The 15,454-nt window shown below is 36.4% G+C and overlaps 1 protein-coding gene across 1 annotated transcript; it reads right to left on the bottom strand.

Moving 5' to 3' along the window:
- Positions 1-156: 156 nt before the first annotated feature.
- LUM (lumican) lies at positions 157-6,425 on the bottom strand (the record flags this gene model as incomplete). The annotated part of the gene is made up of 2 exons (XM_080632642.1): positions 157-311; positions 5,549-6,425. The coding sequence occupies 2 exons, from the start codon at positions 6,423-6,425 to the stop codon at positions 157-159; spliced, it is 1,032 nt and encodes a 343-aa protein (XP_080488768.1).
- Between the last annotated feature and the right edge of the window lie 9,029 nt (positions 6,426-15,454).

Genomic DNA, 15,454 nt, shown 5'->3' with positions numbered 1-15,454 from the left:
TCCAAGGTTGCCAAGTGCATGCTAAATATTAACAAACAGCATGGATAATATGCAGATTGACACTTTTTTTAAGGCATATCCTAATTTTAAAGAGATATCATGATGTAATTCCTGTAGCTACTCCCCCAATAAGGGATCTGGATGCTCCGAGCTATCTCACTCCAGTGATATCTCAGCAGCCACCCGAAGGCAGTTGTACATCTCTTGTGGCAGGTCAGCCCGACTGATATTGTTTCCATCCAAGCGCAAATGTGTGATCCTGGAATAGGTCGTTGGCCCAACAACCTTACAGAAGCTGCTTAATGGGAACTCTGAAACAAAAGGGACATGAATAAGAGAAAGCATTAATAATTAGGATAAATAGGGCAAACCCATTATTTTTCTACTTTTTTATATTATTTGGGAAATGTGACCTTAATTTATTAAAATATTTTTCAATATTTTGTATGTCCATTGGTGTAATTCTCCATGAGTTTACTGGAACTCGAGGGCCTTCTGTTAGGAGAGGTTCTTTCCATTAGTTGTGAGAGGTCAGAATTTCAAGAATGAGTTTTTCAAGTTCTGTGCTCCCAGTACCCATTTGATTTTTAAGACTTCAGAGTTTATATGGAAGTCTGACCTGACATTTAGAGAAAACAGAGACAACAATCTCCAGTAAAACTGGAGATGCAGAGGGAGGAATCTACTGTGGAAGGGTACATTAAAATGGAAGGGTAAAATATTGAGGAAAGAAAAAGGTTTCTGGAGAAATTGAAACCATGATATAGCCTTTTACTTAAGAACGGGTTGTTTAATGGGTGTTTTTGTTAAATATTATTTTGGATGTGTCATTTCAATTTACTACTTTTGAAATGAAATTTGAGGCTGGGGTTGGGGAAGAGTTTTCTATTTCAATTGTACAGTTGAAGCTTTCCAGAACATCAGGATTGGAAATTGAGTATAAATGTAAAAAATATTTATCAAAGTATTTATATTTATCATAATTTATATGTAGTGATATATGTAGCAACTATTCAGTTGAATTATTATTTTATTCACACAGCAACAAGCCAGTCTTGAATGTAAAACTGTCTTATATCTTATGAGCAGTATTAACTGTAAACTAGACACTACGTGAAGTAGAGAAGTTCTGTACTCAGTTTACATAAACACACATAATATACGTATTATACACCTATATCATGCAGAGATCTATCCTCAAGAGAGAAAGTATGTGAATAAACTTGATGTTCCCTACATACCACACTGTGTAATTCTGCAAAAATAATCCTTCATTGTCACCTGTGCTTCCCTTGAGTCAGAGAGGATTAGTCTATTGAAAAGCTCCATCACTGGTAAAAAAGCAGTGTGAGAGACTTGTTCTTCTTCAGGACATTGATATCCATTGAATTCACATCATCGAAAATATTTTACAGGGACTCCTTTAATGAACCCATTCACCAGTATGCAGCCAAATTTCATATCTTCAGTTGCTTTTATGTTGCAAATTACTAGTCTTCATAGATTGAGAAACCAAGGTGGTGTTCTCAAAATTGAATGCCATTTTAACTACCAATCATAGGTCATTCATGGAGTTTTGAAAGCACCACCTTGTATATCTTTTCTATGTAACTATTTAATGTGTCTAAGAAAATGTGATGACCTGCATCATATTGTAGTATTAAAGGAAGTGGAGGAAGTATCTTTATATTTCCACTTTAATTGGATACTTTCAGGCATTATGATAATCTGCTATCATTAATGAAATATGGCTTGTGAAAACAGTAAAAATTTATGCCCATCTGTACAGGCAGCTTTATAAAGTATGAGAGCTCAGGTAATTTTTTGGACAGTGAGATATGATATTGAAGAATGGGTAAAGATTGTATCTTTCACAAAGTAAGTTGTTTTGAGTAGGGATTAAGGAATATGTATTTCAAATGTTAGACCTTGATCACCAATTTGATTAAAGCAAATCAGAACAATTTCCTAGGGTTTGTATATTGCACAGCCTTCTTTTGGAAAGGTGAGAGATAAAATGCATACTTAATAGCACATTTATTGTGCAGTCCATATTACAATCATTTTAAGACTGCAGACCAATTCTGATACTCTTCAGATTCAGAATGTATCAGCTGAAGTGAACTGATGATTCCTGTGAGTTAGGATCACATAATCTGAGAAATGTTTACAGGGTTAGATCTGTGTGGAATTTTGTTAAGTGAAAACATAAGTTTCTGAGACTTTGAACTCACTTGTTTGGCTTACTGGCTATACCATTAACTATTTAGATCGAGTTTTCTGCAGATAGTTGGGTGTAATTTATAGAGATTAAAATAAACACAAATTCTAATATAGATTTTTTCTTCCCATTTTTCTTGTAATTCAACAGCTACCTTGTAAGTAAATTTTCATTAAAATTAGGCATTTAAAAACTTTTTTTTTTTTACCATATTGGTACTTCTCAGCAAAAATGCTAGCATTAGGTTGCAAAGCAAGTTATGCTTATAGAAGTTGGGTAGATGTTTAACTACTCAAAGGATGTAAACTTTGTGCATGTAAACCACAGAATTTTTCTGTGTTCCCAAAATACTAATCTGTGCTGATTACTTTTTGAAACTGAAACCACTTTGGAAGTGAATACGGATCTAGTCCTCACAGAAGTCAAAAGAACTCTATCATAGACTTCAGAGGGATTTGGCCCCAGTATTTCATGCGTGCTGTTTTCATTTGGGTATTAAATTTTTACATAGCTCACATAATTTTCAGTTGTTAGAAGCGTATTAAAAATTTTTGTTTTCTAATTTCAGTTTCTACTTGCAGAAAATAAGTGGATCTGGTAAATGTACTTAATGTACTGTTACTTACATGGTCTGTGTGGAAGCTGCAGTCTGTGAGACTACAGCACGGTTGCATAAAATATGTCAGTAGTTTACTTCCTCCTTTATTACACTTACTAATGTTGCAGGCGTTAAAATCTCTTCCTGATTTTCTAATATTCAAGTTCAGAGGCAGTGTAACTGGAATTTTCCCACTAGTGTAGCATTCATATTTTCCCAGCACAGAATTCCTGCATGAACTAGACACTGAGGATAATAAGGATTGAATGAAAACTGGATTTTTCATCTGAACAATTACTTTCTCACTGAAAGTGTCTGTTGCCATAAGAAATTCAAATATTCTAATAAGCTACCTGAATATTTGAAATATCTGGTGTGTGTGTGGGTGGAAACAGGAAAAGACATCTCTCCTCTCCTCTCCTCTCCTCTCCTCTCCTCTCCTCTCCTCTCCTCTCCTCTCCTCTCCTCTCCTCTCTTCCATGACTATAGAGCAAAATGGGAGCATAGAAACACATATCTCAGACAGAATTAAATTTTTACTATATGCTTATGTGAGAGTCTACCCCTTTTACACCAGCAGTGTAAGTAGCCTTTAGCTGAGAGGAAGATTAATTGTGCAAAGTTTCCTAGTTCAGGTGTGCAATATAGTGGGCAATCCTAATGGGATCTGAAGTCCCATAGTCATCTTTGCTGTTTTGTGGTTCCACAGTAAACGTACATTAGTCATTTTTGCACAGGCCATTATAAAAATATCCTTTTTGGGCTGGTGGAATGAGCCAGATGAAAAACCACAAAGAACCTCCATAACTAACTCTGGTTTAGAATAAGTATGATTTATGGTATAGGTACTGATCCAGGCAATGGACTGGAGTAGAATACGTGGCCTCTTAACTGTTCTGCGGAACATTTTCACATTCCCCCTTGTTATCCTTCATTCACATGGTGTCTTCTTACTGGGGTTTCATGTGGAAGCAACAACTCTCTCCTTAATCCCCTACAATTACAAATGAAATATGGCGAAGTCTGCCTTTGATGCTCTTGTATCACTGATTCTCTTTGATTCCTGCACTTTTTTCCATCCTACAGAGTTTCTTTTTACCTTAAGGAGTCTGTAAAACAAGCCTCTGTGTGTGTGTATGCGTGTGTGTGCATGTGTCTGTGCATAATCCTAACGGCATCTTAAAACATGGTAGCAAACCACTGTTGTCATTAAACAAAAAATTCCACCCTTAAATTACTACTAATAAGAAACATTTAAAAAAGAAGATTCTGTTTGAAGTTACAGTTCAGGTTTAAGGTATGGAAAAATCAAAGGCTTTTATAAACCATTCATGGTCTTATGTTAGCTTGCATGAGTCCATAGGGTAGCACACGCTCTGCTGCTGACCACTACTCTGGAAGTACGGCTTTCATTGCAAAATTGTTGTCTCAGTCTTTGACTTGGAAGCCCTTGAAAATGTGAATGGAAAGCAAACTTCAGTATGTGTGTATCTTGCAGGTGGCTCAGAACAACTACTTTAAGTGTGTAAAATTGCCTTATATATCTCATGAGAAATTAAACATCATTGTTAGCTCTTTTAGGAGAGAAGGAGTATCTGATAGAGTTCTCCAGGTCACTGTATATGGTGCCTTAGGAGAGAAATACTAACATTTTTTTTTTTTTTTCCCTCAGCAAAACAAGGGATTGAGATTTGTCTTTTAAAGGCTACATCAGTATGGAGTTAGCTGTGCATGGAATAGCTAACACTGACATTCTAAAACCCTGATAGGTGCAACCAGGCAAGCAGAAGAGAGGGGTTTATGGTTTGCTTTATGACAGCTGGCAAGATAATGTAAGTCCTCCTGCAGAAACACCGCTATATCTGACATATCTGCCTCTTTATCAGAGACCATCACTGACAGAGGTGCAGCTGGAGAGCTTCTGACATGATGTTGAGGCCTCTGCAGCTCTCCAACACCTCTTTCCCACCTCAGGATAAGGACAACCTTGTAAAATCCATCTCACTAAAAACCTCCATGATCTCATGCAAGCTGTGATTTATTGATTTCCGGAGAAACATTTTTTCGAATCATGACTGGAGAAAAGCTTGCCACATGATGATACCATGTGTGAAATGGGAATGAAAAGTAAAAAAAGCAGAGGCAGGTGTTTGGATTTCAAGATGGGTTTGGAGCAATTCTGCATGAAAGATGAGAGGAAAGAGAGAAAAGCAGCTACTTTGTTGTATCTTTTCCACTGTGCCTTGTGCCTGATACCTTATGAATCTGTTGTCTTCTCCCTCTTTCCTCCCTCCAGCACTTTCTCTATCAGCCTCCTGAAGTGTTACACATGCCATAGTCAGATGCTTCACTGATGCTTCACTTCTCTTTTTGCTGACTTATTAATTCTGGACATCTTCCACACTGATCAATCCTTTCCCAATGTTTATTCCTCAGTTGTATAATAAAACTCCATTGTCTTCTATGGATTTACTCCAATTTACATGAGATTTTGCCCAATAATACACATAGTAGTATGAGGACAGAAATTTCTCTCTTTAAGGATAATTTAAACAGCTTAGTGTCTGTCTGATAACATTAATGTGGACAACAGAGAAATGTCAGTGTACTAAACAATCTAACCAGTAACATTTCTTCATACTGCTTGATCTACCTTTTTAGATACTTGCATTGACCATCAGTGTCTAGACTGTGGCAAATACTAATGAAAATACCCAAATTTAACTCACTGTTAATTTTGTTGACTTGGAGGTAGAAGTTTTCGAGATTCTCACTGACAGTTGGAATGCTCTTCAGCTGATTGAAAGAGAGATCCAACTCAACCAGTGATGTGATGTTGAAGACATTGCCTGGTATTCCAGAATCTGTTAATTTATTGTGGGATAACCGTAAATATTGCAGGGCTTTAAAACCTTGGAAGTATTCATCAGGAACATTTGAGATCTGGTTATTATCAAAATATAGCATGAGTAAGGAGTGAGGCAGTCCTGTTGGTAGCTTTGTAAGTCGGTTGAAGCTTAAGTCAAGGTACAAAAGTGAATTCAGGCCTTTAAAGGCCCCAGAAATAGAATCTGCTTTCAGCTGGTTGTTCTGGAGGTGAATGACAGTCAGATTCACTAGCCCCTCAAGTGCACCAGGATTGACTTTTGTGATCTTGTTGTGACTTAATTGCAGGTCATCCAGAGTTTTGGGGAGTGGTCCAACAGCTTCAGTCAAATTGTTGTAGTTAATGTGAAGTTTTTTCAGATTCTTTAGTTTAGAGAAGACTCTTCCCTTAATTTTTGAATTTTCCAAATGGTTGTGGTCTAGGATCAGCCACTGTAGGTCTGTTACATTATCAAATGTGTTCTCTTCAATGCCCTCAATCATATTGTTTCGAAGATAAAGGTATTTTATTCCACTTGGTACAATCGGAATGGTTTTCAGTTTAAGATTGTCACAATACATGGCTGTAGGGTAGCTTAGTGGACAATTACATTCTGGGGCACAGACTGCGGCAGATGGCCCAAAAGGATCATAACCATAATCATCTGCAGGACCATAGTCATATTGGCAAAAAATGCCACTAATCAATAACAGAAAGACGGGTAGGGAGTTTAAAGTCATCTTTGCAATGTGTCTTGTACCTGTATGGTAAAATGAAATAAAAAAGTTAAAACTTTATTTATTTTCCTCTTTCAGCAATATTTGATATTTCACCATCTAAGCATTACAAATAAAAATGAATTAAGGCTTCCTGTCTAAAACTATTAATTAAGGTAAAAATATATTAGTTTGTTAATATCACATTGTTACTACTATAAACTTGCAGTCCCTATCTTGTTATAATCTGCTTTTGTAATGGAAAACTACAGGCCATTCTGCTGTTGTAAGTAAACTGTACTTTACATCTTCCTGAATTCATTCATTAAGTCACAAGAAGGATGATAAAATCCAAGGTATTTAAACTTGGCACAGAAGAGTTTTGCTGAAGGTCATGGTCAGAGGCTGTTCTGCAATATAAATGGTATCAAGCATTCCTAATATGCTAAATTGCTTCATATAAAAATAACACATGGTGAAATTACCGAAGTTTTAAAAAGCCAGGGAAGTTAGAAACTGAGGGTAATGTTGTACTGTATAGTGTGTTGTTAAGATGCTTGTACCTTGAAATGTCTTCTCATGGATCACATCCAGTAAAGCATGATCCACTAATTTTCATATTCACCTAAAGAACAAACTAATAAAAATACATAGCATATTCTCCTGGACATGTCAAACAATCAGCACTGCCTGTGCTTGCATGAGTATACTCTATTTACCATAGATCTGAAATGACTGAATTTGAGATGGTGTAAGTGTTCCTGTAAACTCTATATATAACAATAAATGCACTGATCATATTGCAGAACCATTCTAATTCAATAGAGCCATAAAGCTCTCGCTTCATGTAGTTGGTCTCCCAGTTCACATAACAGTAAAAGAATGTTCAGTGTCCTTGGAGCTGTTTTGCTGTGATCCAGTATGAGTCATCTCACCTTACTTTTTAAGGGCATTTCTCATCAGATACTCCATAAGATGCTAATATGTGAAGATCAGTGCCTTGCTTTTACTTCTTACTACCTAGATAGCTGTTGTGTTGAAAACTACTGTTCTGAGAGTGAGATGATAAGGAAAATCCTTAGAAACTTCTTATTCTCAAGTAATTTCAGAAAGCACGCAAAGCCTGTAAACAGACCACCAGACACTAATCTCAGATCTGGGCAATCTTCCAGCAAAGTTTGTCTTGCTATTGTCATTGTTTAGTGTTATACAGAGTACATAGTGGTAAAACGCAGGACCATAGCTAGATAGTCTTCCTTAATTCTAAATTTCCGTGCTTTTATTGACTTGCTAAAAGCCACATCACATTATGGTTAGCTAATAATTTAGCTAGTAATTTCAACTGAAGTACCTGTGGGCAGGGCCTATTGATCTCATACAGTACAGCACAAAATTTCTGAAAAATGTTTTCGTGTTATCTCCAGTCAGTTACCCACAAAGTCTCTCTGCTACATATTGAGCTGCTGTTCCCTGAATAAGGGGGATATGACTTTACCATGGTGTTGCTCCCATTACATCACAAAACAGAGAATATAGTGATCATTGAAATATGAGTTATCAGTATAATTTCCTTTGTCTGTTCTTCACTGCTGCATGAGAACATGCAAACTCAACCTTCAGTCCCCTGCTGGTATAAATAAGTACAGCTCTGCTGAAAGCAAAGACACTACAGTGATCCAATTCAGCTCAAAATCTGGTCCTGTTTAGGTACTAAACATTAAAGATGAGGGACTACTGCTTCTGTATTCAAAGTATAATGTAATGAACATCTTAGACTACACTCTGGCCTCACAATGACATTTTTAGACATCTGTACCATTTTATAGTCTTTCTGATAAAGTAGCATAAACATACTATTTTAAATTTAAATTCTATTATTATTCTAGTTTCAAATTATATTTTTAATGCTAAATTTTATTATTGATATCATAGGTTGACAGTTCTTTTAAGCAATATACTATGTTTAACTGCTCTGCAGAACCTTGGAAGAAATTAAAAAAGTTAAATATCAAGTGTTTTGAATTATTTTATCAGCAACATTTTAAAATGTGGGTGACAATTCAGTAGTGCAAAGGCATATGAGTAACATAAAAGAGCACAGTAAAGTACATATGTAGTATGGTTAACTTGTTTTATTCATGGATTTCTCATTCATGTATCTAAATGTTTCTGTGTCAGAAGTGCAAAATGTAAATAGATTGGGCATACATACTTGTTTGTTACATTGAACTGTATGAATCCAAAAGGTAAAATCAAAATACATTCTTAGACATTTCTCTTGTAACATAAACATGCTTGAATTAATTGCCTGTGTTTGTTCTAACCAGTTATGCTGTAAAATACCTGTGAAAATATTTTTGAAGTTGCTCAGGCAACTTGCCAAAATATACTAAATGACAAATCCCTGATTGTGGAAAATTATTACTATAATATAGGCAAACTATTCAAACTATCTTGGAGCTACTCTATGCCACTTTAATGCTAAAGTTGTTGTGAAACAAAATAAAAATGAACATATCATTCAATCAGCCTTAAGCTAAATATACCTTAAAGTTTCAAGAGTGTACTTAAAATGTGCTTTAAATTTAACACAAAATTTCAAAATACCTATCACTTTCCTCTCATTGTTCACTTGAATAATTATTTAAATATCAGAATACCTTTTCTTGTATATGAAACAAAATGATTTAACAAATTATGAATGAATAAGTGAGCAATGAGTATTCTTAAAAATGTCTTTGGACTGTACATCAACTCTTCTTTTGAAACAGAACAAACAGACTGTAAAAAAAATGCAACAGTCCAATGCTGATGCGCAAAATATGTGAGGTTTTAAGGAAACAGAGAAAGTGAATCCACTAAGCAACTGTTGATTTGTGTTCAATTTACAAATTGGCAAACTTATCCTGACATGTTTTCACGTTCACATTACAGCCACTTTTAAATAGCTGAATATTACAGTTAAAACATGCAGCAGCACTTACCTTACTGCCTTGAAGCTGTTTTCCTCAATTCCCAGAGCAGATGCAATAAGGGACTGTATCGACCAATATATGCTGTAAACAGTGTCAGGAGGTACAAGTCTGCCAGATCCTCTGTGTTACAAGAGAAAAAAAAAGCCCTAGTCACGCTGTTCTCTGAAGCTGCTATGTCATCATGGTGATCTTGTGGTGTGGCATGTACAAAAATGCAGCTCTCTAATGAAGTGCAGGTGGATACCATATTTTGTACAAGGACAACCCATCTGTTATTCCTGTGGGATGAAAGAATGGTCAGTGTTTCACAAGACCTGAGAAAGTTTAGACCACTAGCCATAACCTTATACAAGATTTTTTTTGTATTTTAGAGGGAAAATACTTTAGATTGTAAAATGAATTACAAACAGACTTTTGTTTTCCAACTTATTTTATGCTGCTAGACATGAGCTAACAAATAGCACTCAGACCTCAATGCTGCTGGGCTTCTTCAGCCAAGTGACTCATTTATTTTTTCTGCCTTTTTCTTTAACTATCTTATGTCCACAGTAAAGCATCCTTAATAAAAGTTTTAGCTTAATAATCAGAATCAGAGATGCAGGATTATCTTTAAATTATAACCTTTTCCACAGCACTAAATACTGAGTTTAAAGTTTCTTCTGCAAAGCATTGGAATTTATTTGGTCTGGAGATTTTCTTTGATGACTGAATGTACATTTGCTTAATAAAAACACATCCCAGAAAGGGCTTTTCAGCAGTTACTGTAAACTCACTTTATACATTTGTTCATTTTTGCACTTACAGCTTTCTCCCACTTTTCAGAATCTGGAACTACTCAGCTTTACGTTGTCTGTTTCTTATTCCATGGAAGTAGTTCAAGAATGCATCTTAAGGCTTGGATAAGACATTATTTTCACCAGGCAATGCCAAAAAATAATGCATTAAGACAGTAACTGTTTAAAGTGGGTCTTAATATTTCCATGAAAACCTTCCCTTATCTCTAAATGGTGGATGTCTTCCCTTTTTATGGGAGGCAAGCTCTTTCTTATAAAGTTGGATGGGGACAAACATGAAATGTGCATATAGAAAGCATGTGCAAGCCATTTTAAAGTGTCCTGTCTGTTTAATTGTATTTAAGTTTAGTTGTTGTGGGTAGAGGTTAAGTTTCTTTGTTATCTGCTGGCTATCTTTATGAAAAATTGTGGTGCAGGATGTGGCTGGGCTGGAGAAGCTTAGCGGCTTCCTGAAGAAGAGGAGCTTGGATGTGTGCTTCCACCAAAATCTGCTACTGATGCATTTGGGCCTCCATGTCAGTGCAGGTTACTGGGAGCAGGGAAGGGCCTGGCATACTTCACTGTCCTTCACAGAGAACAGGAAAGGCACTAAACAGTTACAGATCTGTGCTTCTGCAATAACGTAATTAGCAAAGTTTCTCAAGACAAGAGTGCTAAATACCAGTGCAGCCCATAGGGAGTGAAAGCTACTCTTTCAATGTTCTGACATTATTCCTATCATGGGAGAACCATTTACACACTAGGAAACATGCTGATGACAGGTTATGACTACTGAATGATGCAAATAAGTGAATGTGAAACACTGGGATTATGATGGTGAATTAAACTAAGTAGGTGAAGTGTGCATGGTATCAGAACTAGACATGTAGAAGTGGACAAAGTTGTTGTTGTTCTGGCTGTGGACAACCAAAGACCAGATGGAGTTTCTCATGCACAATATGATTCTTATCTGAAAAATACGTCATTAGTTTCTGCAGACCAAGGAAAGGCTGAGCTGTAGTTTTGACAAATGGGACAACAAGCAGAAGCATTCAGCAAAAGATCAACTGGAATAAAGAAAATATTTTTAAATATTTTCCCGTTAAGGAAGTACTGAGGTTTGCTCTGTTGAAGAAGGTACAGCAAGCTGAGCAATGGGGCACAATATTTGTAAAGAGAATTTTAAAATTCACAGGAAAAAACATTTGTTGTGTTTTCTCTCAGTAAAGATTTGTTTTGAAGGACAAGCTTGATATTGTAATAAATTAATACATATTTTGATCTTTTAGTAATAGTTTCATATTTTCAAATGAAATAGTTTTATATTTACAGTAGAACTGCACATTGACTACAAATACAGGATAGAGCAGGCTTAATATGTTTTTGGCACTGTTATATTTATGCACCAGTTGTTTATTACACTGATTTCTGTAGGTCCAGTATGCACTCTTTTTCTCATTCTATTAACAGAATTACAAAGCATGCATATATTTATAAACTGTAGAAAAATATTATTAAACAGAGGTGTTTTTTGCAATTAACATATGGTAAATATTTGGGTCACATAAAATTCAGCTGAGACTTTTTCATTCATAATATTCCTGTGTTGCTGAGTGTTTTAAATTAGCTAGAAGAATTGCATAGTTGAGATGAAGAATCATGTGCCTTCCAAGGATAAAATATTAAACAATAGATTTTTTCACTTTTTTTAATAAGATTTTTTTTAATCTTTCCACTCTGTTATTTAATACTGTCCCTTCAGCATAATTTTATATGCTTTTCTGGTCTTATTGTTCTGAATCATGAAGCACTCACCTCCCTCTGATACAGATCTCCCTCTGTATGGGAGATCAGGTGGACACTGAAGCCCAACAAATGGAGGTATGGCTTCTTCGGCAGCAAAGGGTAGGAAAGCAAGTGCAAGGTCCTACACCTGAGTTGGAGCAATCCCAGGCACAGCTATAGGTTGGGCAGAGAAGAGATTCAGAGCAGCCCTGCAGAGAAGGACTTGGGGGTGGTGATCGATGCGAAAATGAACATGAGCTAGCTGTGTGCACTCGCAGCCCAGAAAGCCAAACCTATCCTGGGCTGCATCAAAAGGATCGTGACCAGCAGGTCGAAGGAGGTGATCCTGCCCCTCTACTCTGCTCTCCTGAGACCTCACTTGGAGTATTGTGTGCAGTTCTGGTGTCCTCAACATAAAAAGGACATGGAACTGTTGGAACAAGTCCAGAGGAGGGCCAAGAGGATGATCAGGGGACTGGAGCACCTCCCGTATGGAGACAGGCTGAGAAAGTTGGGGCTGTTGAGCCTGGAGAAGAGAAGGCTGCATGGAGACCTCATAGCAGCCTTCCAGTATCTGAAGGGGGCTATAAGGATGCTTGGGAGGGACACTTCATTAAGGACTGTAGTGATAGGACAAGAGGCAACGGATTAAAACTTAAACAGGGGAAGTTTAGACTGGATATAAGGAAGAAGTTCTTTACTGTTAGGGCGGTGAGGCACTAGAATGGGTTGCCCAGGGAAGTTGTGAATGCTTCATCCCTTGCGGTGTTCAAGGCCAGGTTGCATGAGGCCTTGGGTGGTATGGTTTAGTGTGAGGTCCCTGCCCATGGCAGGGGGATTGAAACTAGATGATCTTAAGGTCCTTTCCAACCCTAACTATTCTATGATTCTATGAAAGCAGGTGGGTGATTTTGTCTTTCTGGCCTTATTTCATGTTTTTTGGTGATGGTTTGGTTTTTTTTTTTTGTAGCTCTCAAAAGTCATTGAACAGCATGTAAACATAGTCTAGCTAATTTCCAAGGAATACACAAAATACTATGTAAATTCACTTATGCCATCTAAGTTGAAAACTGGTTATGAATATGCTTCACACCTGGTAACTGATATTTTACCTTTATGGCAACTGTGCTCCTAATTAAGCCATCTCAGTAGGTTTTATCTAAAATTAATTTTCTTCTTTGTACTTATTTATTCATTTTTCTTTGATGCAAAATATGATCAAAACCTATTCTCATCTAGTTTTCTTCAGCTTGTGAGACATGAACATAAATATTCCTTTTATTTGTTTCAAAGCTCCTTTCTTGCTGATTCATATTTTCATGGCTGGAGATGGCCAAGAAGTCTGATAGGTTACAGTGAAAAAATCTGAAAGCAGAGATCACTGCACCTGTGTATCACTTTGTAGTCGCTAGTTCTAGCATTCAGATATTGTCAAGTTACAGCATTAGTTTTCTCTCTTCACTCAGAACTGACACCCTTTCTGCTTTTTCTCTCCTGTAAAAAACACCTTCTTTATGACTTATGCACTGAAGGAATGGAAACTTTTCCCAATCCTTTTTGCTTTTAATCCTCTTTTTCCCAAAAGATTTAAGTTACTAAAACCTAACAGATATTATCTACATCAACTGCTTTTTTCTAGTCTTAAGTCATCTTACCAGGTGTGTACACTAAAAACCAAGCCATTTGGGTGCCAAAAATTAGGAGTAGGAGATCTGGATCTTAGGAGCATATAGCTCCAGAAAAAGTGCTTGTGGAAATTTTCACATTGCCACACAAAATGAGTAATGAGGTTTTGCACCAATCACTCATAATTTAAATTAAATACAACTCTCAAGATTAAATGAAGGTTAATACAGTTTAATTGGCTACCTGCAACAGGAGGTAAAGAAATCTCCATTAAGGAAAAAGGACATTCCATGGGCACCATGCAGCAAGCCACATAATTATAAAGTAGTAGTATAGTGTTTACGCATTATGATTTCCATATCTCTAAATAGTGAATATATAGGCTGATAGCCTATATATACTGAATAAACAAAAATATGATATCAACTCAATCTCTAGTAATAATTAGTTCAATGTTTTTGTGAAGTCCTGCAGCATATTGAAAATATCACTTAAGGCTGACTCCTATCAAATGAGTTCCACTAAAAACAATTCAGTTCCAGATTCTGAAGGCTGTAGGTGCTTATTATTTTTTCATCTGAAAAATTCCATCCCTCCAAATTGATATTTTATTTATTCAGCCTCTACACTGCACTTCCATGCTAAATGGAAAGTGTTAGAACACATACTATAAGCATTACAAAATTTGTGGTAATCCAAATCCTTTTTTCCCTCTCTCCTAAAAAGGAAATAACAGCTTTGAAAATTTACAAAAATGGTAATAGTGGTACAACCTATTAGCAGACCGCAACACATATTTTAGTTGTGCATGAATCCTTGTTTTTGTCATTCTAAAAAAATTGTTCACTGTTTTGCCTCAAACTTGACAGTGTCCATATTCTAATACTGTTTAGCCTCCTCTCCACTGTTTTTCAGACTGTTTTTGCACAATACTGCTGTTAATTTTACTTGAATTGTCAATGGCAAAATTCCTTTCAGTTGATTCAAAACTCTTTGATCAAACCTCTTTTATGATAACAGCTGCACAGATGAAGGCAAAATACTGTTTTTAAAACAGATTCCTATGTATATACTGCATATTGAATTAAAGTATTTAAAACATGCTGATCCATGTATAAAAGAAAGGCAGGTGGCCCTGGAACATGAACCAATTTAAATGATTGCTAATGTAAAGACTGTAAGATTTCAAGGAGTTGTTGAGTTTGTAGGAAAGTTGTGGTTACAGGTAAAAATTATAGTAGCAGCTCTTTTTTTAAACAGTATAGTTAATCTATAGGAAAAGAAAGAGGTGAATTTGGCAGACTTGGCTAGCTTACTGCCTATTGTTTGCATATACTAATGTTGTATCAACATATACCTCCTTTGAAAATCATTGGGTGCTAAACACTTTCCCCTAATCTAAGCATTAGCAATGTCTGCCTGCTTTCAGATTACTATTTTTTAAGGTCAAACGGGATGTTGCATCGTGTAGCCCAACATGCTGTATAACACAAACCACTGAACTTCATCCTGTTACAACTATACTGAGTTCAACAAAACACCTTTGCCTACTTTTTGCCAGAAAACATATAACCATGGTCAAGACATGGAAAGCTTGGGAGGTCTCTAGTTTAGTGCAAGAATCTATTAATTTTTGCCCAGGCTGGTTTGAGGATATGGCCAGTTTTGATGGGTACTCATAACTTTCCTATCTGTGGGACGAAAGTTGCGTCTTGGTATGGCAACTGGCATAATTTAGACTGCCAGTTGAGTGAGTCTTATTTATTAGTTTTCATCCTTGTTATTCTTCCAGGCAGTACCCAGAAGAAGAGGACTTGTTCCCAGGTGTCGTGGCTTAAGCACTGCTGGTAACTCAGCACCACACAGCCTCTTGGTCACTCTGCCCCTTTCCCCC

Source organism: Psittacula echo (assembly GCF_963264785.1).
Source record: "Psittacula echo genome assembly, chromosome: 1".
Lineage (NCBI taxonomy): Eukaryota > Metazoa > Chordata > Aves > Psittaciformes > Psittacidae > Psittacula > Psittacula echo.
Note: the sequence above shows the minus strand (reverse complement) of the source record. Positions and strands in the feature narration are given on the sequence as shown.